This window comes from Schistocerca gregaria, chromosome 3 (assembly GCF_023897955.1).
Source record: "Schistocerca gregaria isolate iqSchGreg1 chromosome 3, iqSchGreg1.2, whole genome shotgun sequence".
NCBI lineage: Eukaryota > Metazoa > Arthropoda > Insecta > Orthoptera > Acrididae > Schistocerca > Schistocerca gregaria.
In genome coordinates this window covers 568,781,927-568,807,790 of record NC_064922.1, presented here as the reverse complement: position 1 = coordinate 568,807,790, position 25,864 = coordinate 568,781,927, and the positions used below count along the sequence as shown (strand labels likewise).

Below are 25,864 nucleotides of genomic sequence, written 5' to 3'. Positions count from 1 at the left end.
AAACGAGGCATCCATTCTGGGTATCTAGACAGAAAGTCCTTCGTAGAAGACAGTTGTCAAGATGTTAACCACGAAAAAAAAACGGTTCACAAAGATATGCCACTATATATTACAAATGAGAACTATCTGTCAAAGCTGAATGTGTGAGACTTCGAGGAGCAGCGATTATCTTGAGAACCTAACATGAAGGGAGGAGAACAGTGCATCCACTAGTCTTGGAAGATGAATTTCGCGGACAAAGAAGAGAGCTGCAGCAAAAACTTATGGCCCAGGCAGAAGTATGAAGAACGCAAGGCCCAAAGAGTCGCTTGAGACAGTTCCTATTCAAATACATTGCTTTCCGTGCAGTATCAGTTTTCACGTGCTGTAATACAGCTACTGAATATCCAGGTACAAAAGTTTACGCGTCCTTAGAATGAAACTTCAGGGGATTTTTGTGACTGTGTGCGCAAGAGTTATTAACAGAGTAACATCACAGCAAGATTTACCGTTTCCACAGGTCATAAAAACCGCAATTACAAACACATATACCTACAGAGCTTTACAATGTCACAAATTAAATATGATGAGTATTAGTGACAAAACTTCCACGTCAGTAAAGCTTGTGTTTCTAAGACTTCAGTAAAAAAAAGTGCTACCAATCGCAATATCACATTAGAGTACGTTTATACTTGATACGAGAAGTGCTTGTCGTAAACACAAACACAAAAGCCTACTTACAAACTCCAAGAACAACTATTAAGTGAAAAATCTACATAGTACACTAGCAGAAACCGCAAAAGTAAGATTAGATTAGTTAGGGAGGATTAAACCAACTGTTTTTCACGCTATGCATACGCGGTAGGAACAGGGAGATATCTTAACATGTAGTTGTTACAAAGTACCGTCTGCCATGCGCTTCACAGTGGTTTACAGCATATTAATATAGATATAACTATTATTATTTTGTATGGCAGAATGGATAGTGCTAACGTACAGTTTGTGAACAGAAGTGAGTTGATTCAGATAGCAGTACTAAAAATTATACGGCAGGTTATGAAATTGGTTGACGTTATAAAGAGCGATAGGAAACGTCAGAGTTACACATATTGTTTATATTAATATGGGAAAGTTTTGTGTATGTTTCGTGGGTCTTAATTATCTCCGAAGAACTTGGCACTTATATTTTAGGCTAGTGATGAGCGTTGAAAGATGCGCATATTTATATCTGATGTCCCATCCTTTTACTTGGATATTTTATATTTACTTAATGATAAATTTGAATCATTGTTTATTTTTATAATTTGCTAAGTAGTCTAAAAATAGGCCTCAGTGCTCTGCTTCTACGCAGTGAACTATCGCTGGAAAAGGAAAATTATCATTATTAAAACTGGTGTCAGCTCCTGGAAGAGGGGCGCAACTTATTGGGACAAGGGCGACAATGCGATTGTCATGCTGAGTTAGCGAAGCATTTAATTTATTTTTGAATGCGTTTTCATTTCTACTTCTGCACAAGCATGGCGACACTGTGGAAATTACACTAACTTTATATGTAAAGTCTAACTTATTGAATGACTTCACACCTGGAAATCAAGTCTCTGAGCAAGTGCCGAAGTTAGCTTTCTAGTAAAACGAATCACGTCTTTAACAGACCTACGGGATTAATTGTACAGTTCTGTTTCCTGGTCATGTTCAACACAGTTTGTTAAACTGAAAACGTGATGTAATCCAACCAACCATCTAAATTCAAATTTTATAAGTGACACACGTTTATATCTCCATGGAAGACTGTTCTTTTTCTTGTCGTAACTTGAGCTTTGTGCTTACAGAAAATATATCGCTGCTTGAACTGTGGGTAAGCCATCTCTCTGCTACATCAGTCCCTCAGAACTGATACAGCCTTGCAGCCTAGGGTTTGGACCATTTTCTCTGTACAGAACAAGGGGCACTAAATTTAGTGTATGGAAATGCCTAAGCTCTTGAGTAGTCACTGAAAATAGACGACTCAAATTGTTCCTGTCTAAAAACAGCACAGCGTCCCTACGCAAAAGCGAAATCACTAGTAGACACTTTCTCGGTCTGTAGAGCAAAACGGAAATTTCCTCGAGGTATAGTTGACAGTGGTGTACACTTTCGGTGAATACCCAGATGTTTCCGAATATTTGTCAGTAGCACATTGTGGCTAAAGCTGTACATAAACATCGATATGCCAAAGACAATGTCTATTAATGTGACAGAGAACGCAGAAAACACGATCCTCCGGGTGAACATATGTGTGCGTTCTTCTACGGAAACCCTATTCCGCACACGTGTAAAACGGTGCAGGAAACATTCAACTCATTCGTTTTTTTTCAGTATTTGAAGGGTATGATCTGTGCCTTGACAAAAATTTACAGCAGGTAGCCTGCGTCACAACTAGAATGTTGATCTGTACTTTTGCAGTAAGTAAGAAGTGCCATTTCCATTTTTAAAACAGTAAATTTTGCATATTTCATGCAACAGCTGGAGTCTAATATACTTGTAGCTCTGCAAAATGACTAGCGTCAATAATGACGGCATATCTAAACACCCAAAGAGAGCCTCTCACAACTCAAAAGGTGTTACACCGTTGTTTACTTAACGCGAAAATGCAGATAGGCCTTACCTTAATTGAGTGTACAAAACAGTCTCGATTTTCTTTCCGCGTCAAAGCTCGAGCACTTGTTCCCGACGTAAACGACGGAGAGTTTCGCCGAAAGCTAGCGGTTATACTCTGATCTGAAACGGCAAGGAACCTGTGAAAGATGAAGTCGTGATAGACTTGACTGTCAAACCTATTTACATTTCCCTTCTTTGAACAGTTCTTCAAGCAACAGAATCACATGAACGTACAAAACAAAAGCATTGTGAAATGATTGTTCTGTAAATTTTCTTTTCGAAGATGTTTTCTATTCGACAGGTGATATAGTATCATTGAAACAGGAAAAACTCACATGACACATATTTACGAAACTAGAAAAAATGGAAATTTTCCGCTTCGTACGAAGAATGGGATAAAAATTTCTAAGAAATCTTATAAAAGTTAAGATTTGCGCCTGTATGAGGTATCTTTTGAATCTTCTGTCAGCATTTGGTGTTTATTAAAAGACATTACGTTTTCTATTTGTACTGTCCTTTCTCAGCTCAGTAGCGTTTCACGTATCAGATAAATAACACAGGCCGGCAGGATATCTAATCACGTATAGCCACTTCAACCCGATGTCCACATAAGAGGTATCTTTTGTATGAGGTATCTTCTGAGTCTTCTGTCAGCATCTGGTGTTTATTAAAAGACATTACGTTTTCTATTCGTACTGTCCTTTCTCAGCTCAGTAGCGTTTCACGTATCAGATAAATAACACAGGCCGGCAAGCTATCTAATCACGTTATAGCCACTTCAAGCCGATGTCCACATAAGAGGTGCTGTCACTGAGTGACTTCACTGATCGCCCCCTGACAACACCCAGTTTTCAAACGGCTGCTGTCCTCATCCGTAGGGAGCTCATACAGCCATGGAGCCGAGCCGTCTGTCGTTCATGTTCCTTACTTTAGCAGTACTCGTCAAGGTAAAACACCAGTATCTCCGTTTTTCAAGTCGCAACGACTATCAGTTCACAAAGTGAACTACGGCATGTTTTCATTTTATATGGCCTTCTAGTAGTGTTTGTTTAGATGTTCGTGCTGAAGCTGAATATTGAGAAGACGGGTTTTGTTTTAGGAATATATTGGTATATACTTCGTACTGTTACAAACATAGAGCATGTCAATGAAACTAAAAACAGAGTGATTCAACCAGGCACAAATATTTTTTGAGTGGTTTATTTTAGTGCCATAAGCGGTTTCAGGCTATCACATCCATCTTCATATGTCTGTTATTTTCTGTTACATACATGTTTCGATCAACAGCATCTCGTCTGCTCCCACACTACACAAGATTATTTGAGTATTCATTGCTACTTTATATCTTGGTTCATTAATGTAAATACTTAAAATGATTGCATTTATTTAGATATGATGTGAAACAGTTGTGTTCAGCTACATAAATTTCAGTAGATGACGATTTGTTTTGTTGTGGTCTGTGTCACTTATGTACGTGCGCATAACTATATTGCCTTATATTTAAATAAATGCAAGCACATCAGCGTATTCTTATTAATGAAACAACTTATAAAGTGGCTTTAAATGTTCCGACATTCTTTTGCAGTGTGGGAGCAGATAACATGTTGTTGTTGTTGTTGTTGTTGTCTTCAGTCCTGAGACTGGTTTGATGCAGCTCTCCATGCTACTCTATCCTGTGCAAGCTGCTTCATCTCCCAGTACCTACTGCAACCTACATCCTTCTGAATCTGCTTAGTGTACTCATCTCTCGGTCTCCCTCTACGATTTTTACCCTCCACGCTGCCCTCCAATGCTAAATTTGTGATCCCTTGATGCCTCAAAACATGTCCTACCAACCGATCCCTTCTTCTAGTCAAGTTGTGCCACAAACTTCTCTTCTCCCCAATCCTATTCAATACCTCCTCATTAGTTACGTGATCTATCCACCTTATCTTCAGTATTCTTCTGTAGCACCACATTTCGAAAGCTTCTATTCTCTTCATGTCCAAACTAGTTATCGTCCATGTTTCACTTCCATACATGGCTACACTCCAAACAAATACTTTCAGAAACGACTTCCTGATACATAAATCTATATTCGATGTTAACAAATTTCTCTTCTTCAGAAACGCTTTCCTTGCCATTGCCAGTCTACATTTTATATCCTCTCTACTTCGACCATCATCAGTTATTTTACTTCCTAAATAGCAAAACTCCTTTACTACTTTAAGTGTCTCATTTCCTAATCTAATTCCCTCAGCATCACCCGATTTAATTTGACTACATTCCATTATCCTCGTTTTGCTTTTGTTAATGTTCATCTTATATCCTCCTTTCAAGACACTGTCCATTCCGTTCAACTGCTCTTCCAAGTCCTTTGCCGTCTCTGACAGAATTACAATGTCATCGGCGAACCTCAAAGTTTTTACTTCGTCTCCATGAATTTTAATACCTACTCCAAATTTTTCTTTTGTTTCCTTTACTGCTTGCTCAATATACAGATTGAATAACATCGGGGAGAGGCTACAACCCTGTCTCACTCCTTTCCCAACCACTGCTTCCCTTTCATGCCCCTCGACTCTTATTACTGCCATCTGGTTTCTGTACAAATTATAAATAGCCTTTCGCTCCCTGTATTTTACCCCTGCCACCTTTAGAATTTGAAAAAGAGTATTCCAGTCAACATTGTCAAAAGCTTTCTCTAAGTCTACAAATGCTAGAAACGTAGGTTTGCCTTTTCTTAATCTTTCTTCTAAGATAAGTCGTAAGGTCAGTATTGCCTCACGTGTTCCAACATTTCTACGGAATCCAAACTGATCCTCCCCGAGGTCTGCATCTACCAGTTTTTCCATTCGTCTGTAAAGAATTCGTGTTAGTATTTTGCAGCCGTGGCTTATTAAACTGATAGTTCGGTAATTTTCACATCTGTCAGCACCTGCTTTCTTTGGGATTGGAATTATTATATTCTTCTTGAAGTCTGAGGGTATTTCGCCTGTCTCATACATCTTGCTCACCAGCTGGTAGAGTTTTGTCATGATTGGCTCTCCCAAGGCCGTCAGTAGTTCTAATGGAATGTTGTCTACTCCGGGGGCCTTGTTTCGACTCAGGTCTTTCAGTGCTCTGTCAAACTCTTCACGCAGTATCATATCTCCCATTTCGTCTTCATCTACATCCTCTTCTATTTCCATAATATTGTCCTCAAGTACATCGCCCTTGTATAAACCTTCTATATACTCCTTCCACCTTTCTGCCTTCCCTTCTTTGCTTAGAACTGGGCTGCCATCTGAGCTCTTGATATTCATACACGTGGTTCTCTTCTCTCCAAAGGTCTCTTTAATTTTCCTGTAGGCAGTATCTATCTTACCCCTAGTGAGATAAGCTTCTACATCCTTACATTTGTCCTCTAGCCACCCCTGTTTAGCCATTTTGCACTTCCTGTCGATCTCATTTTTGAGACGTTTGTATTCCTTTTTGCCTGCTTCATTTACTGCATTTTTATATTTTCTCCTTCCATCAATTAAATTCAATATTTCTTCTGTTACCCAAGGATTTCTAGCAGCCCTCGTCTTTGTACCTACTTTATCCTCTGCTGCCTTCACTACTACATCCCTCAGAGCTACCCATTCTTCTTCTACTGTATTTCTTTCCCCTATTCCTGTCAATTGTTCCCTTATGCTCTCTCTGAAACTCTGTACAACCTCTGGTTCTTTCAGTTTATCCAGGTCCCATCTCCTTAATTTCCCACATTTTTGCAGTTTCTTCAGTTTTAATCTACAGGTCATAACCAATAGATTGTGGTCAGAGTCCACATCTGCCCCTGGAAATGTCTTACAACTTAAAACCTGGTTCCTAAATCTCTGTTTTACCATTATATAATCTATCTGATACCTTTTAGTATCTCCAGGGTTCTTCCACGTATACAACCTTCTTTCATGATTCTTAAACCAAGTGTTACCTATGATTAAGTTGTGCTCTGTGCAAAATTCTACTAGGCGGCTTCCTCTTTCATTTCTTAGCCCCAATCCATATTCACCTACTATGTTTCCTTCTCTCCCTTTTCCTACACTCGAATTCCAGTCACCCATTACTATTAAATTTTCGTCTCCCTCCACTATCTGAATAATTTCTTTTATTTCATCATACATTTCTTCAATTTCTTCATCATCGGCAGAGCTAGTTGGCATATAAACTTGTACTACTGTAGTAGGTGTGGGCTTCGTATCTATCTTGGCCACAATAATGCGTTCACTATGCTGTTTGTAGTAGCTTACCCGCATTCCTATTTTCCTATTCATTATTAAACCTACTCCTGCATTACCCCTATTTGATTTTGTGTTTATAACCCTGTAGTCACCTGACCAGAAGTCTTGTTCCTCCTGCCACCGAACTTCACTAATTCCCACTATATCTAACTTTAACCTATCCATTTCCCTTTTTAAATTTTCTAACCTACCTGCCCGATTAAGGGATCTGACATTCCACGCTCCGATCCGAAGAACGCCAGTTTTCTTTCTCCTGATAACGACATCCTCCTGAGTAGTCCCCGCCCGGAGATCCGAATGGGGGACTATTTTACCTCCGGAATATTTTACCCAAGAGGATGCCATCATCATTTAATCATACAGTAAAGCTGCATGTCCTCGGGAAAAATTACGGCTGTAGTTTCCCCTTGCTTTCAGCCGTTCGCAGTACCAGCACAGCAAGGCCGTTTTGGTTAATGTTGCAAGGCCAGATCAGTCAATCATCCAGACTGTTGCCCCTGCAACTACTGAAAAGGCTGCTGCCCCTCTTCAGGAACCACACGTTTGTCTGGCCTCTCAACAGATACCCCTCCGTTGTGGTTGCACCTACGGTACGGCCATCTGTATCGCTGAGGCACGCAAGCCTCCCCACCAACGGCAAGGTCCATGGTTCATGGGGGGGCAGATAACATGCTACTGATCAAAACGTATACGTAACATGCTACTGATCAAAACGTATACGCAACAGAAAAATATCCATCTGAAGATGGGCATGGTAGTCCGAAACCGGTTATGGAACTAAAATAAAACATTTAAAAAGCGTTTGTGGCGGGTTGGGTCATTCACCAACCTTCATTAATAAGGTTATGTTGTTCACAAGATCCAACATCGATAGTATGACACTTTTGTTTCACTTTCATTTTCGAGAATGCTTAACGACGTTTTTCAAATTTTGCTACTTTCGCATATCGTCTCAACGATCTTAAACCGTCTGCACGGGTTACACGTAACAGTATAAACAAACATTGTGTGAAGTCAAGCCTTAACTGTCATTAGTTGAGATAAATTTAATTTTCTTCTATGGTTTAAAGGAAGCGTTTCTAGAAGGAACGACTAGGCAGGCGTACAGAGAGAGATGGACAAGGTCCTTGATATATCCAATAATAATGTAGACCAGACTGCATTCCAGCTGTAATTATCGAGTATGCCAGGTAAAAGCTACCCATTGCTTAACGCCGTCATCATGGTCGTGCGAAGGTAATGTACTGGATGTGTCGACCAACAGTTTTCTTTAATGAAGTTGAGCCTAGTGTGATTGATAATCAACATAAAGAAAAAATCATTTGATGAAGAATATCTTTAAATTGTTCAAACCTCGATGCAATGTTATCACTGCTACTTCACTGACCACCTCATTCATTCAACAATAGTACCAGTACAGCTTATCTGCTGCAGTAGTCTATGATTAATGACGTACTACCAACTACTTGTACCTACTGCAGTTTTGCATCCCACTGCCAGTCACACCATTGATCTGCGATGATACTATTAAACCAATAACAACAGCGTTCTTAAAGGAATCATAAACGTCCAGAACCGTGTCTTGTACTTCTGGTTTCAAAATAACCTACATATTCCACCCGACATTATTGACAACAGTATCTCATAATTGACTATCGATGAAAAGCCATTCGCGACAAGAAACAACAGTCTTATTGACCCTAACCATAAATTTACATCACTCGAATTCCATTTCTCTTTACATAAAACATGCATGTGACAACAGTTCATTATTACTCATCGCTTGGTGACTCCATTGATGCACTACTATCCTTCCGAAATTGTGTTATAGATTCCTCTAAGGTATCCGTTTTACTCGAATGCTGAAACCACTTTAATGCATTACCCCTCACTATACTACCATGAATTGAGTCTTCATAGCACATAAAGACATCGGGGGAGGAAATTCATTTCGCTAATTCCAAAACTATATCACATATCAACTACAGAAGTCGTTGTGTAATATTCGTATTCAATGAAATAATAGTTAGAAGACAGAAAAATATTCAGTAAATACTGTAGGCCAAAATATCATGATTTAAGTATGTAACTGTAATCCACACGCATAAAACGAATTAGTGTTACTGAGATATCAATCATAATTTTAAATTCTCTATAAGTTTTAAAATATTCTTTTAGATTTCAAGGAAGTCTTACTCTGTTTGATAAGAAGGCAGACAGGCTTCTGGGTGCAATAATGGATGCAACTCTGGTTACTACCACATTAAAACACATTCAAATTTCATATGCGGCACAGAAATCCTTGTACGTTAACTTTAATATATTAGAAATGAAACAGCTAACTTTCAAGCAGAGTATTTCCATTTTTGTAAATATTTTTATACTTCGTTTTGTGATATCACTGGAAGTTCATTTCAGTACATTTAGACGCGAAGTGTCACTTGAGACTGCGTTAATAACTGGGTATGTTCGCTTAGACCTATAACGCTTTGATTTCTGCGAAATGTAGAGTGATAGTGTTAGAACATATCAGAAGACACTCTTCTGCGAATTCGATTAGCTGTTTCGAAAATAAATGCTGAGGTACGAAGAACAGTTTTATTTCTGTAACTTCCTTGCACATGACTATAAGACCTAACAGCACACCTTAGCTTCACTATCCGGAACTTGGAATCAGTTGCAGCCATTAATGTCATCTCATTTCACTGAAGTGACGTACAAGTTCGATCTGTACAGTGGTGGTGCTATGCTGACGGGTATTCAAACTTATTAATCGACCATGAGATTACATAACTCTCAACCTGAACATTTGACCAATCCACCATTTCTGTGACAGTTGTTTTCAGTCAGCTGATCTTCACAACTTGGGAGCCTGCAGCATTCTGTTGGTTCAAAATAGGTGGGCAACTTCTTTCATAATTAATATAAATAGTTGTAGTTCCGTCGTGAGTTGTATTGAGAAGCATCATTATTTTTTCTTGATAGTGATTGGTTTCGGATATGGGTGTCAATTGCAAAACCATGCTTATCGTAATTAGGACAATACAAGCGAGAGCCTGTACACAAAAACTGTCCCTGGAGTGATGACCAAAGTGCGACTACAACCGACTCAACAACAGAACTCAGATGACATAGGACGGATATTAGAAAAGCAGTTCTCTAACGTCCGTTTTATGTGTGTGTTGTAGAGTCGGCCATAATGCCGCTTTGATCATCACTGATGGGAGAGTTTTGTGCGTGGCCTGTCGCCTGTATTGTTCTACTTACGATAACGAGACACGTGTCCGAAACTATTTAGCATTAAGAAATAAAAAAGATACTTCTCAGTGCAGCTTATGACGGAGCTGCCACAATTTAGAAACAAAAAAAGATAATTATTAGTGCAACCATTTATCCCATCACAGTTTGCTTTTGGTTTCAGAAGCTTCAGTGAATGTTCTTAGCACACATAATTTATTAGAGCTGCAGTAAGAGTGCAGCTGAACGATCTGCTGTGAACGAAGAAACGATTACATCATCGTCTCCATAATCAGATTAGATTTAAACATTTTACACTGGAACGCAAGGTATACGAGAGCGTCGTATCATTAAGACATATTTGAATTTTATTTAAGTCCATCATCAAACTCTGAAAGAAACAGTGTTTAACATAAACAACCTCAAAACAACAATAATTTCAAATGTCAGGCAGATTGCTTATAAAAATGCACATGCGATATGAAGGGTTCTACTGATGAGGATACTGAACTTATTTGTTCGCATTCAACGAAGTGAAGCAAAAATTGCGGAGATAAAATGCTTCGGAAAAATAATAGTTTGGGGAATGAGATTTCCTTATTTTATCGAACTCTTTGATGATGCAAAATTTTCAAGACGGCCAAGTTGTAAAGAGGAATCATCTTCCCCTTATTGTCTCTCGCATGGCTTCTATTAAATTCCACCTTTGTTTCAGGCACAGGAAGTGTTGGTAGCAGTCGAGCAGGGCAGTCTACGAGGTACCACAGCCACGAGCGCCTACAACACCTCCTACACTGCGTTTCTGGGCATCCCGTATGCCACTCCGCCGTTAGGGAAACTGCGGTTCCAGGTAAGTGTTCAGGTCGCTCGCAGCACAGGTGGATATTTATCGAAACTACGTCGGTCTCAATATATCACGGAATCTTAACGTATTTAGCGATAATCAAATAACGAAGGGAGACCAGTTGTGAAACTTCGCTACGTCGCAGCGAATTAGTGAAAATGAAATTTCAAAAACACAGTTTTATACAAGAAATTCGTGTTATACATTAGAAAATGTTTCAAACATATCTAATCAGGTTCGTCAGTTTGGCACAGTACAAGTAATATCAGTACGAAGAGCGACTATCCTGCACATTTCTCCACGTTCTGTGATGTATGATACTATTAAAAGGCGATGTGCAAAGTACTTTTTTCAAACAAGCTGTACGTTGTTCCAGTTCGATGGTGATAAAAATGAAGTTATTAATATAACAGAGATATCCGTTAAGTAGTTACATTATCGCTAATATTTCATTCTAGACAAAGACAAAATGATTAAAATCAATTCTTTTAAGCACTAAAAATAAAAGTAGCCCAAGATATAAAATACACGAATTTCTAAAATAAAATAAAATAAAACACAGCCATCATAGCCCCACTCACATTTCAGGTTACTCAGCACAGAAGAGTCCATCCTACTGAACACTGATCGCCCAGCATATTCACCTGCACTTAATAAAATTAAGCTACCTATGAAACAAAACACAAATAAAAATGCATGTAGATGAGATGGTTACGGTATTAACGTCAATGGTAATAAAGAAAGGTGTTACAGCTGCTACAGAAGTTGCAGAAACAGTAACATAGCTGCTTCTACATGGTCATTTGTTACAGGTAATGGTAAATCTGTTCACATCAACAACATAGGAATTTCCCTATTAAGTAAAGGCAAGTGCACAGAAAAACGACTCATTTGAGCAAATATACGTACACTGATGTTATCGTAATAACATGTTTCTACAGGAAGCCATTCTATGAAGCGTAGACAGTGACAACTTTCAGGACAATGTATAATAAACACATAAATTACCTCAGTCCCGGCGCCACACACACCCTATCATCGTTACCCATTTTAAACACTTCTGACCTTGAAATACTTTATAAACTGAATGACGAATGTAAAATAAATCTCTACGGAAGTACTTACTCCTGGAACATTAACAAGCAGTTTTCTACATAAACCTTGTCTCTTAGATAATTACTGACATTTGAGAGGGTGCATATACACGTGAATACAGTGTTGTAAATTTTCGCAGGTTTACATATTCCACAATTGTTAGTGTACTTAGTGCTTTCAAGGCTCTAAAGCCTTTTTTAATAACTAATTATGCCATGCACAATATATTTATGTTTTTCTTGTCAGTGGTGAAAAGTTGTGACGGCAGCAATTACTTATTTTCTGAGCAAATTCATGGTTAATTCGACTGTGCCCGATATATTCAGTCTACACATTGACCAAGCACTAAAGAACACAAAGCAAGTGGGAATACGAAGCGACATTGCATCGTATTTAATCAATGACCGTCACGTTGTGTGATATTTCCCCATAAAAATATTATATGTAGTCAGAACAATGGTAGTCTCCATTCTGCCTCAGAATAATGTCGCTGTCACGTGGGGAAAATCACAACGGCTGCAGTGGAAGTCTGTTCAGCTTTCATATAAGATATAATCTTAACAAGTTCCCGCTGCAACTGACTCTGGACAGTTTACTATTGTTCTTCCCGTTGTTAAGAAACTAAGGGTTGAGATCGCTGTACGAGAGTGACAAGTTGAGTGATGGTTGGTCGTGTTAAAATGTAGCACAATGGGACGAAGTATGTCGCAGTGCACACACAGCAAGATTAATCGGCTCCGAGTAACAAACAATTTAGACTGCAGGTTCTAAGAAAAAGGATGCAAATATGCGTATAGTACCACGCTGATGGCGCGTAATCGTCACAGCGGAATAAAACTGTGGAAAATATAACAACTTATACAGACAGTTAGTAATATTAAAGGTAAGTATTCAATACATGGTAAGTCATTTTAGTTCAAAAATAAGATTATCATTCATAAATAGTTCAAAGACACAGATATCGCGTTCTAATGTATGTCGAGACAAAAGAATGAATGGGAAGTAAGTAGTATTGTAAAGAAGTTCCTATGTTACGTATAAAAGAAGAAAGAAAGTAATGCATGGGCTTCAATACCGTGCTTGTCAACTACATGAATACATCTGCGTGTAGTACTTAAATAAACGGCAAAAATTGTTTTATCACCTTTGACTACACTCAGGGGCAGGGGCAAACAAATAGCTCCATGCCACAGCCATCTTCTAAGCCTTGCCCTCTTCCTAAACACCCCCCCTTCCGCATCCTACTCCCCATCACATCCACCAATCCATCCCACCGCCTCCCACTCCACTTCCTAAGCTACAACCTCTTCTTCGTAAACCATGCGTTCCCAATTTTTGGAAGTAAGCCAGTGAGAGAGCTATTACCCAACACACTAATTTAGCTAACCCAGCAGCAGCTCAGTTAATTTATAAAAGCCCTCGCTTCTCCAATCGGAGAGCATTTAAGCTAATTATCTTATTCATTTCGAACTGTGCTAACAGTTCAGTAATTTACTATTCATTCTCATTTCGTGGATGCATATTAAGACCTCATAACCTTTTCTTGGGGGCCTGGATGTGTGTGATGTCCTTAGGGCCCGCATCTCGTGGGCATGCGGTAGCGTTCTCGCTTCCCACGCCCGGGTTCTCGGGTTCGATTCCCGGCGGGGTCAGGGATTTTCTCTGCCTCGTGATGGCTGGGTGTTGTGTGATGTCCTTAGGTTAGTTAGGTTTAAGTAGTTCTACGTTCTAGGGGACTGATGACCTCAGAAGTTAAGTCCCATAATGCTTAGAGCAATTTGAACCTTTTCTTGGATAAAGAACAAGCAGAGGGTTTCCTACGGCAAGGATGAGGGGAATATAATATCATTCTCGTCCAGTGGAGTTAGCAATTTCATTATGTATTCATGCCACTTGACATGTCTACGCCATCGCCACTTGTTAGTTCGTTTCTCGTACCAGTTGGAGAGTGTCCTAAAACGATGAACATTATACTATGAAACGCTGTAAATGATATTAGTGTCCAAAGATTTCCGAATGGGTTCAGATTGGGACTCTAGCCACACCGTTACATTTAAGGAATGTTATTGTTCACAGACCATTGCCATGAAAAATCATGTCATACCGACACAGTCATCGTCTCTGAATTGTTTCTCAAATGCACGCAATAAACTGCTGTAAAATTTGTTCGTATATATCCCCATTTAGCGTTTCCTGAAGCACAATATGGGGTCCATATCCTAACAACGAAAACCACCCGTACACTGTAACACCACCTCTTCTGTACGTTACTGCTGCCAGTAAACGTGATGACAAGTAGTGTTCTCTAGAAATTCACCAAGACCAAAGTCTTCTATCAGATTCCCACAGGGTATATATAGCGTAAGTCAAGTCACTCGTCTCTAGTTATCATTCGTCCAGCGTTGTCGCTCCTTTCAGTACCTTAAGCACCCCTCAGAGCTGACTGTATAGATGTGTGGTTTATGAGGAGAGGTACGAGCATTGCACTCCCTTCCTTTCAACTTCCTATCCACAGCATTGTGCTAGTTGGACTGTTGGTGGCACATTGGAAAGCACAAGTGATTCTTTTTGCTGATGTCAAGAGGTTTTTTGCAACTACCTTCCGCAATGTTCGACAGTCCCTACCCGTCAGTAAATGAGGCCTACCTGGCCTTAATTTATCTGTGTTTCATCCTTCTCGTTTCCACTTTGGAAGGCCCTTGATGGATTCATTACTCACGTGCACACGGTGACTGGTCCACGTCTGAAGTTACTGATCCCTACCGACTAACCAATTCTGACGTTGAGGCTTCTCTTCTGACAACACAACACTCCTCGATTCCTTTTATATCTGTTGGTCCCCCTCTATTCACAACTACTGCACAATTTCGCATTACAAAGGGTGTCAGCATACTTTTAACCAGATAGAATATTTAAGTTATTTGACAAATGAAATAAATCTAACACAGCTTCCGCATTGTATTTTATTCTTGTAGGACTTAACAAAAATGCATCCTCTTCAGTGAAAATGACCTGAAAAGCTTAAACAATGAAAGGAAATAGAGATCTATCGTCTCTTCAATATTTTTATGCCAGTCGTTGCAGTTCCGCTTCCCTGAAACGTTTCATTACGTTAAGCTAAAGTTTGTAAGTAGGCTATTGAGGGTTGGATGTTGGAAACGCCATGTAGTGCTCTGTATGAAAATCGTGACTGCGCTGTGTGCAGTCTGTGGCTGGTTGTACTCGTTGTTGGAATACTCGTTTGTGTAGTGTTGGGCAGTTGGAAGTGAACAGCGCGTAGCATTGTGCAGTTGCAGGTGAGCCGCCAGCAGTGGTGGATGTAGAGAGAGAGAGAGACAACACAGTTTTGAGAGGTTAATATAAACGGACGATCTGGACATGTGTCCGCCAGAAAAAACGAAGTTTGTTAACATGGATGTTATGAATTGATAGATATATATATGATGACTTAAACATTATTAAGGTAAATACATTGTTTGTTCTCTATCAAAATCTTTCATTTGCTAACTATGACTATCAGTAGTTAGTGCCTTCAGTAGCTAGAATCTTTTATTTGGCTGGCAGTACTGGCGCTCGTTGTATTGCAGTAGTTCGAGTAACGAAGATTTTTGTGAGGTACGTGATTCATGAAAGGTATAGGTTATTGTTAGTTAGGGCCATTCTTTAGTAGGCATTATTGAAAGTCAGATTGCGTTGAGCTAAAAATCTTGTGTGTCAGTTTAATGACAATCAGAATAAGTAAAGAGAGAACTGTCTGAGTATGTTGTTTATTACTCTGCTGTTTCTGTATCAAATAAGGTAAGAGTTTTTCCAGCACTTTCACTTAGTAATTTTTGAAAGGGAAAGTTTCACGTTCCACTAACGAATTAAAAATAACTGCTCTGCAGGCGCCACAGCCGGCTGGAAACTGGGAAGGAGTGCGTAATGCCACCCAATATGGCAGTGACTGTATCCAAGCGGACGGCAGCGGCTCCGAGGACTGCCTCTACCTGAACGTGTACGTGCCTGGTGTTCCAGAGGAGGGCGCGCAGCTGCCGGTCATGTTCTGGGTGTACGGTGGTGGGTTCAGAGGTGGTAGTGGTTCTGACGAGGAATACGGCCCAGACTTCCTCGTCTCCTACGGTGTCATACTCGTCACTATTAATTATCGCCTGGGGCAACTTGGTAAGTATTGTTTCCTAATATTCTGCATGAGTTACTGCCAATGATCCCAGATTTGAGTGCAGCCAGTGCGTACATACCGTATAAAGTCATCAACAGTTTAGGCCGAGGGTAACTCCTTATAAGAGTTACCTTTGCTCTCTTAACAGCCTTACCAAAGAGGGAAAATCAACGGATGGAGTTGTTGGGCCCTAGCTGCTCTTTGGAGGCGGGGGAGGGGGGCTGAGTGGATGTGAAACTCCCCCTAATGATTTAAAATTCGTCAATAAGAGATTGGTGAAGCCTATTGAAACCACTATTAATTTGACGAAATAGTTAGAGGAAATAATTCACGTGTGGAAGGCCGGACGTCATTGGCCAAAGGTCACAATATTTCGGCATGTGAGCCCAATGCCATCTTCAGGTGCGCTGAGGATGTGAACGCCTTTTCAGCCGGTCACCCGTGGTCAATTTTGTCATGACTTACACCAGGACAATTCTAAGAATCACAACACGTAATTCGTATCTGCAGGATATATGGTCTATAATTTACAAATCGCCATGACAGTCTCTCCATTGTCAAAAATTTCCGGGTTGGTCCTCTATTTGGACCTCTCAGACGAGACTGCCGAGATTGAGATGATCTTGGCAGAAAGACTGATAAACCAACAAAAATTCGACTAGTCGGAGTGTGGAACACCATAAGTCTGAATGTGGCAGGGAATCTTTCAAATCTGAAACCGGTATCAAATAGATTAATCTAGTTGTGGAAGGTGTCTGTGAATTAAACTCTAAAGAAGGTAAGGGTTTTCGTTTAGACGAAAGTAGAATACGAGCGCAAGCTGAAAATGGTGAAATGGTAACAGCATTTGTTAAGAATAGGAAGATCAGAAAAGAGTGACTCACTGTGATGAGCTAAGTAATATTTTTTAAAAAGATATTCTCATCGCCTTTCTTAGCTTATTCATTTATAAAATACACAATTTTATTTACGACTGGTAGCCGTATCCATGTAGGAAAAAGCGAGAAATTAATGCTCTAATAAAGTTGCACCATGAAATTTTCGATGTATTCCACTTAAAATTGTCCTAACATGGAACTGAAGTTGCGGAATTTATAAATAAATCAGATTATGTAAACATGACCGTAATATCCTCTAATTGTTTTACGTAACAATGAACTACCTCGAAGAAAAATTAATTCCGTTCATTGATAAAGCTGTTCCCACAAGAATAACAACCAAACGGGAACGACAATTATATGCCACGCATACACATCGACGTCACAAGAAGACATGAAATGTTTTCGTTGTCACGAATATGGACAACCATAAGGTGTGTAATGGAAGGACGATAATGAAAATTTGTACCAAACCTGTACTCTAACCCCCCTCGCTTATCGCGAGCAGTCGCCCAACCATTAGAGTACCCAAAAGCGTTCTCACGACCAGACTTAAACTTCCACAAATCGTCAACCATGCGTCTGCAACCCATAAACCGAGCGAGGTGTCGCAGTGGTTAGCACACTGGACTCGTATTCGGGAAGACGACATTTCAACCACCCATCCGGCCATCTTGATGAAGATTTTTCGTGATTTCCCTAAATCACTTTAGACAAATGCTGGGATGAATCCTCTGAAAGCATACGGTTAATGGCTTCCCCGCCCTTCTCTAATGGGACCGATGACCTCGCTGTTTGCTCCCTCCCCCAACTCAACCAATTAACCAACCCGTACACGTACATCCATTACGAATATTCTTTGTACTTCTAATATATATGATCCTGTACGTGGAAGAAATTTAAATTGAAAGTCGCTTGCCTAGTGTCATGCAGTAGATGGAAAACGTAGAGCATGTTAGGGAAGTGAATGGGAAACTCATTGCGTAAAGGGAGATGAAACCTGATATATATATACAGTACAGTAAATAGATTTAAATGGTCGTAGCTTGCAATAAGTTAATCATTGATGAAAAGAGTTGCATAAGATTTCGATAGTGCCAGGTGTAGAGAGGCTAGCCTATCATTCAGTACATGAAGACATCACGTCTAGGTTCACTGTAATATCATTTGAGGTAAACTCTACCGTTATTGTGATCTGATAGTCAAGGGAAGGCAGGATTCGGTTACGATTGTGGACGGGACCGTAATTATTTACTGTTGGTTGCCTTCTACAGCTACACACATTTATTTTTAAAACAGTAATTCCAGATTCGACAACAAATAAAAAAAACACACGTTATTAATGAAGAAATAAACAACTGTGTAAATAATGGTGCTTTCTGTGCGATACAATTTAGCAAATCACTCTAAAATACAGATAGAGATCATGTTAAACAAAAAAAAAAAGCCACTGTGATCGCGGCTGAAGGCCTTACACGCCAAGAATGGCCATAAACTAAGAATGTATAAGAACTTGCTGCAATTACAACTTACAGGTATTAAAATATTGAAACGTAAGTGGCCACAAACACAACGGAAGGTACCAGACGCCAGGAAAGGCAGTAAATGAGGTTTTAAGGCTTACTGCTGAAATAAAAATATCGAATTATTTTTTTCAAGGCAAATAATCCGAATCACGGCTGAAGGACTTAACACTCCAGAAACGGCAATTAAATAAAAAAAATTGAAATCTGCTGAAGAACAGCAAATACAAACAAAGGTTAATTAAAAGAAACTAGCAACTGATCATCAAACGGTGAAATAAGATAATGGTAACTTTGTAAAACAACCCTTACACTGCTAGTTTTATTCCAGAAACGGAACTATTAACTAGACTTACATAACCTTAAATGAAGACATTACAACGTATGGTAATAAATAATACAATACTAAAGCACAAGGACCAGTCACAGACGGTGCTCCAGTAACCGAGCACTGAGAAGGTCCAGCAACAAACTCTTTTGCGAGCGATGAGATAGGCAGCTAAGAGTTGTATTCACTTCACTAGATGGTAACTCAGATTACGACGAGGTCCTGCACCCTGGTGACCACAGCCCTGCCATCCCGCAGTCCATACGCACCGCCATCGGTCCCGGCGTGTTCTGGCACTGCGCGGACCTGTCTCCTCTTCAGTCCCCAACTGAACTGCCACACTCATATGACACAAAAACCAACTTCGCCCCAAAGACAGGACAACAATTATTACATATCGATTACCGCCGCTGCTGCCACTAGCGGACAGGCTACGCTTGCGAAACGAGTGGCGCCAGTCAAGACGAACAACAGCAATCATGCCAACTAAGGGAAACGGTCTGGCCTCCAGCACAGGGGGAAACCTACAAACAGCGTCAACGCGAGCCGCAGCACGGTTCAGTTATCAAAGAAAGACTCGACATATGGATATGATGGTCGTAAAGGTACTAGGGTGGAAAAGCATTTCTTAACGTACGTTTGAGAGAACCAATAGAACTAATGAGAACAGTCTCACTTATGATCTTCAAGTATTTTAGGTGATCTGGCGATGAGAAGCGTAATACAGTTACTTCCGTCATCAGCAAGTGTAGGTTTCCTGACAAACAGCGCAGTCTCTGTACAGATTGTGGATGACGGGTCCGCACTGAGTAACGTATATTTGGTCTCAACCATCTCCTCAATTCGTAATTTTCGCATAATACTTATAGGTTTCATACGTACCTAACGCTCCTAAAAACTCTTAAGTGGTATTTTCTTCCCTTAGAACGCCACCGTACCACCACACTCAGTACTCGTTAATTATTTTCTTTTCTTTTGAAAGTAGCTGGAAACTTAGCAATGTAAATGAACTGGGAAGAACATACGTGTGAGTGACCAGAAAGACCGAAGCTCTGACCATCCTTGTACATTATACTGCTGTCATGGAAACTCTTCATTGTTTTTCTGCAACAGCCTTCACTGCGCAAATAAAGTGGCACTTCGCTTCAAGAAATGTCACAAGAATGAGGAATTAGAGGAGCGTTTAATAATTAATGCAACGAAATATTTTTCTAGTCCAATTACGATTGAGTAATACAGAACTGGTTGTGAGGTGTCGTGGAATATTCTCACTTCAACCCCTATAGTTTCATGAAATTCCGGTAGGTGTCGGCGCCGTACGTAGCCTACAAAATGGTGTCTGTAGCGGAGATGCGTTCCAAGCCGATAGCTGTGGAAAACTAGAACGTCGTAGATATTCGTATGCTCTACCAGAACGTCTACGGGAACCTTGCAGTGAACAGAAGGTTAGTGAGCCGTAGGGCGAGGCACCTGGTATCACCCCAACAAGGTCGCGGAATCCTGTCCGATGAAAAAAATGTTCAAATGGCTCTGAGCGCTATGGGACTTAACATCTGAGGTCATCAGTCCCCTAGAACACAAAACTACTTAAACCTAACTAACCTAAGGACATCACACACATCCATACCTGAGGCAGGATTCGAACCTGCGACCGTAGCGGTGGGGCGGTTCCAGACTGTAGCGCCTAGAACCGCTCGGCCACTCTGGCCGGCTACTTGTCCCATCACCCGCATGCCGCCTGGCCCCACACAGCTGTGACTCCTGCAATCTTGGAACGTGCGGACACTCTCATTCAAGGTGATCGACGGACCCTAGTCAAACACCTCGCTCCACAACTGGACTTATTTATCGACAGACACACTCGTCCACCAGTTGGGGTACCCAAAGGTGTTTGCCCACTTGGTTCTCCCACCTTCCGACTTCCATCTGTCTGGCCTAATTAAGGATACACTCCGTGGGAAGTAGCCCGTGGATGATTGGAAGATTACTCATGAGGCAAGACGTTGCCCCAATATCGACAGGTAGTGTGATACCATGTAGTATACAGGCCCATCCAGTGAGGTGATGTCGGGCTGTCGCACTGAACGAAGATTTTGTTTAAAAATAGTGTTTGGTATCCGAAAACATGTGGAGTGATATCATGTATTTGAATCCTAAATAAAACCGGCCTGCTTCCAGAAAAAAGTGTTGTATTATAACTGGGATAACACGTCATTTTTCGGCACTCCGTGTTACATAGGAATTTCTTGATCAAAAATTTTACATTAATATTCACACCTAGTTTCAAAAACATCATATTGATACCTGCGTTATAGAAATATACTTTTATATATAAAACACATCGGCATCATGGATATCTACATTTTATTTGTTAAGGTGATTGGGTAACGAACTTGTTAAGTTTTTTTTAGGGAGCTCACACCACTGCCAGCCGATCAGAACTTGTTCCATGTTTCCGTACATATTTCTCTATCCTTGTCATTCGACTAACGCGTTGGATACACCAGGCTTTTAATTATATATTATGAAATATTGTATTCTAACTATTTTTCGGAATACTGCATTCTGCGATGATATTTCTTGCTTGAGCTTGCATGAATAATTCAAGTGCTTTTGCACAGCATCACAGACCTAAGACTGTGACAATCCTGTCATCGATGGGAAAGTAGGTATCCCTGCCTAAATTCCATCAGTCTCTTTCATGATTATTCAGATTATTCATAGATGTTGGTATTTGTATAACTGAAACCACTGCAAGTGGTCATAGATACCAAACGCAATACGATAGTGCAGTATCTACAAGTGAAAACAATAGATTTTTATACAGTCCTGTTTCAACCTTTTGATGTTTGAAATATCGATAAAAATGCTCAAACTCGTGCAGACATTATGTAATAACAACTGCTGAAACCTGCATGTAGCGGTAAGAGCGATCTCTGGCACTCAGCAGACTTTTCCCTAGCTATGAGGCCGAACTTTTCGTACACCTGGCTTACGCGTCTCCCTCTCTCTCTTTCTGTCTGTGACACCTGATCACACGATCGCTCACATCCTGAACGCAGGTACCTGAGAAACCCCTTCCTCTCTTCTCGGAACTGCCATCCACTGTAAACGACTTTCAAGTAATTACTGGAGACGGATCTTAGAGTCTGTATTGTTATAAGATGTTAATAATCACCAAAAGAACTGCAACAAGGGCATTTCCATGCGTCAGTAACTGTCAGTCAGCAATGTTCGCTTGTTTCTGCTGTGAATTACTTTATTATGACATGAATCTCATGGCTGTTTCCAGGTTTCCTGAGCACGGGAGACGCGGTCGCCCCTGGGAACGCGGGCCTCAAGGACCAGCAGCTGGCCCTGTCCTGGGTGCAGAGAAACATCGCCAGCTTTGGCGGCGACCCACAGCAAATCACGATATTCGGACACAGCGCCGGTGGGATGTCTATCTCTCTGCACTTCGTCTCACCGATGTCCTCAGGTCAGGAGAACTTCTAGCAGAGTCTCTTTCGACCTTTACAGATTTTCGTCTGAAGATTTCACAACATCTCTTCCTTTGATGTGGTTCTAAATTCCGAAGACGAACTCTAGATAAAAGAGCATACTACTTATCGATCATAGCGTCTTGCCGACACTGGGTCAACAAAAAATGCCGGGATAGCATGAAGATATGCTGTATCAGCAGCTATACTGTTGAACTAGATACTGGGTTAGGTTGTTGCTACGGCAGTTTTAAGTGCACAAAACGCACAGTATACGTTTCGTACAATAGTATTATACAAGATTAGATGAGTGTTCAAATGTGTGTGAATTCCTAAGGTACTAAACTGCTTGGGGCATCGGACCCTAGACTTACACACTGCTTACACTAAATTATGCTAAGGACAACACACACACTCATGCCCGAGGGAGGACTCGAACCTCCGGCAGGAATGCAAGATTAGCGACAGTCAAAGAGTGATTGGATAGGAGTAGCATACAACCTGTAGCTTTGTCTCATGATTCTGAACAATAGTCCAAGAAATCAGAAACATTCAGCGGTCGAACATCTACGGCCGACTCCATGTGACAATGCAATGGAAAGCCATACCCCTTGCCTTAAATTCCCGAAGACGTCCAACCAGCACAACACGTCCTATGACCAGAGACCAAGCAGCCAACAGTGAATCACACGTTGCAACCTTACTACTGTCAAAGACTTGGAAGTGCTGTCACCTTGATTCTTACGTAATAGTTGGCATGGGGTGGTGCAGAATGTAGCACTGATACACATCACAAGTTCTCTCCCACTCTCGTCAAATATTGCAAATAAGTTTGTCCCTTATAGCAAAGCAGAGAGTGATCCTTGGTCCTTTTATGTGTCAGTAGTGTATCTATGGAGATAAATGACTCCCTTTGCCCTCAAATGCGGTAAAGAATCTTACAATGCCACAGACTTTAAGTGTAAGAGTTAATGCCAGTTTCCGACAGGTAGGACAATGACGTCACAGTCCAAGATTGTGTAGCAACGACCTCACCATCATCAAATAACACACCAAGATCTTACCTTCCAATCCCCCTCCCCCTGCCTCCCCTTCACATCTCATCTCCATCTACTCTCCCATAGTATTAAAACCAAACAACCAACCACCCTACGGCATTTCACTGTAAATCAAAATTAAATCAAAATGTAGCCCCAGAGTAGCCATCAAAAGCAGCTGCCAGTCTATTTTCTTCTCCAACAACAAAATTAATTTTCAAAGAACTTACATCTTACATAAACGTCGCATCTTTAAAATACATTAGCTACACACACATACACACATACATACACATACACAAATATGCACACCGTGTTTAATCCAGATATGTACATGTTACACAGCACTAGTCGATGTCAAAGTTTGATTTACTTCACAATGTTCTTTCCAAGTTTTAAACGTTTGAAACAATACGTCAGATACATAACAAAGGCATTACTTGCATTAAGTGTCACAATGTTATTTTCCACACACACACACACACACACACACACACACACACACACACACACACACAAACACACACCTGTCAAACGTAGCGTATAACATGATTGTAGCTCTGAATTATGGGCCCAATGCTGTTTTCATGCCCAAATAAAACAATTTAAGTAATTCAGCATTTTAGGCTCACACATGATGTAAGATACAGTGCACCCTCAAATTATATATTTCTACATCTGAGTGGTTCTATGATGCTTTTAAAGTCTGACAATGGTATCTGCACGTCCAAAACATGTAAAGGGTACCATTTAAATGTGAGTATGTAATTGGTGGTTCATAGAAGGAAATCATATGACGTAGCGTTTTTACAAGATTTTGAGTAATGCTACACCTTAGCGAACACCATCTTAGCGAGTACTACAGTAGAAAATGTAAGCGATGCTATTAACACACTAAGACTGTCTTTTATTTGCAATTAAACTAAATGTAACGGAGATTATGTACAAATGGAACATTTGAAGTATTCTGCAACATTTACCAATCAGCATAACAGTGCAGAACTCTCTGAGTCGTTTACAGACCGTATTTTCTATAAGCAACTACCAAATAACACCACAATATAGCCGGCCGGGGTGTCCCAGCGGTTCTAGGCGCTACAGTCTGGAACCGCGCGACCGCTACGGTCGCAGGTTCGAATCCTGCCTCGGGCATGGATGTGTGTGATGTCCTTGGGTTAGTTAGGTTTAAGTAGTTCTAAATTCTAGGGGACTGATGACCTCAGAGGTTAAGTCCCATAGTGCTCAGAGCTATTTTTGAACCATTTTTTAACCAAAATATAAACAAAATATTCAATGTAAGAAAAAGATAAAAATAGAAATAAAATCACATTCAGCGTAGCGAAAAGCGAAACGAAATGAGTAAACAATAATTTGTGAAGGAAGAAAGAGGTGTTTTGCTGTGCTTTTTACTATGATACAGCACTTAAATAGCACAGATTCGTAATACGCTAGGAGACCTCCATTAATAAGTACGTTCATCACAACTCGACAAAAGACAGTGATGGAACAAGACAGAGGTTAAACATAGCCGAAGATGATGGTGCAACAAGGCACAGATCAAATGCTGATATGCTTGCAACCAAAATATGTAAAATTTTGAGCTCAAACCACATGTGGCACTGATGTCATAAATTAATTATGCCATAAGGTTTTAGAGGAATACACATGGCTTTTGTATTGTTTTAGTGACAAAAAATTATAGATAAGCAGCACGTGTTGACGACTAAAGTTTGATTGTTGTACCAGATGTTGCAATCACAAAGACCTTCCAAATTGAATACTTACACATTTAAATTGTTTGTAGCACATGTGGCTTATTTATTGCCAGTACTGAAATATACTCAGGTGAAAGAAGCATGGAGTGCCTCCTAATATTGTGTCGGACGTCCTTTTGCCTGGCGTATTGCAGCAGCTCTATGAGGTATGGACTGAACAAATGGCAGGAAGTGCACTGCAGGAATATTGAGCGATGCTGTCTCTATAGCCGTCCATAACTGCGAAAGTGTTGTCGATGTTCTCTCGAGGAGACATCGACTTAAAGTAGCACTCTGCCTACGGGCAAGAGGGTTCGAATGTTTCAATGAAGCACAGAGCTATACTGGTAGTAGCGTAGCTTATGGTAGGGTCTCGTATGCCAGACAAGCCTCCTGCAGAGGATTCAGGCAGAGTGTCACACAACGTCTCATCTTTCCCTTTACCCAGCCCTATGTTTTCTCTTCTTCAAATGGTAACTTAGTATAGGGGGAACACAGCCATAGCGAACACAGCCTCTCAGATGGAGTAAACACTGAGGGAAAATTACTCCAGGTTGTGGGTTTGCCACGGGGGTTGATATCCTACCTCAGCATAAACCGCTTTTGCTATGTCTCCCAAAGAAAATAAAAAGCCTGACAGATCAAAAGGCATCAATTCTGGTTAAGAACA

General features: G+C 40.5%; 1 protein-coding gene across 1 annotated transcript in view; it reads left to right on the top strand.

The window, feature by feature from the left end:
- Positions 1–3,425: 3,425 nt before the first annotated feature.
- The window catches only part of LOC126356219 (cholinesterase-like), a 108,014-nt gene continuing 85,575 nt past the window's right edge, over positions 3,426–25,864 (top strand). The window contains exons 1-4 of the mRNA XM_050007031.1: positions 3,426–3,563; positions 10,810–10,944; positions 15,921–16,197; positions 22,217–22,402. Of these exons, the coding sequence (XP_049862988.1) occupies positions 3,510–3,563; positions 10,810–10,944; positions 15,921–16,197; positions 22,217–22,402 (652 nt within the window). The 5' untranslated portion in view covers positions 3,426–3,509. The remainder of the gene's footprint in view (positions 3,564–10,809; positions 10,945–15,920; positions 16,198–22,216; positions 22,403–25,864) is intronic.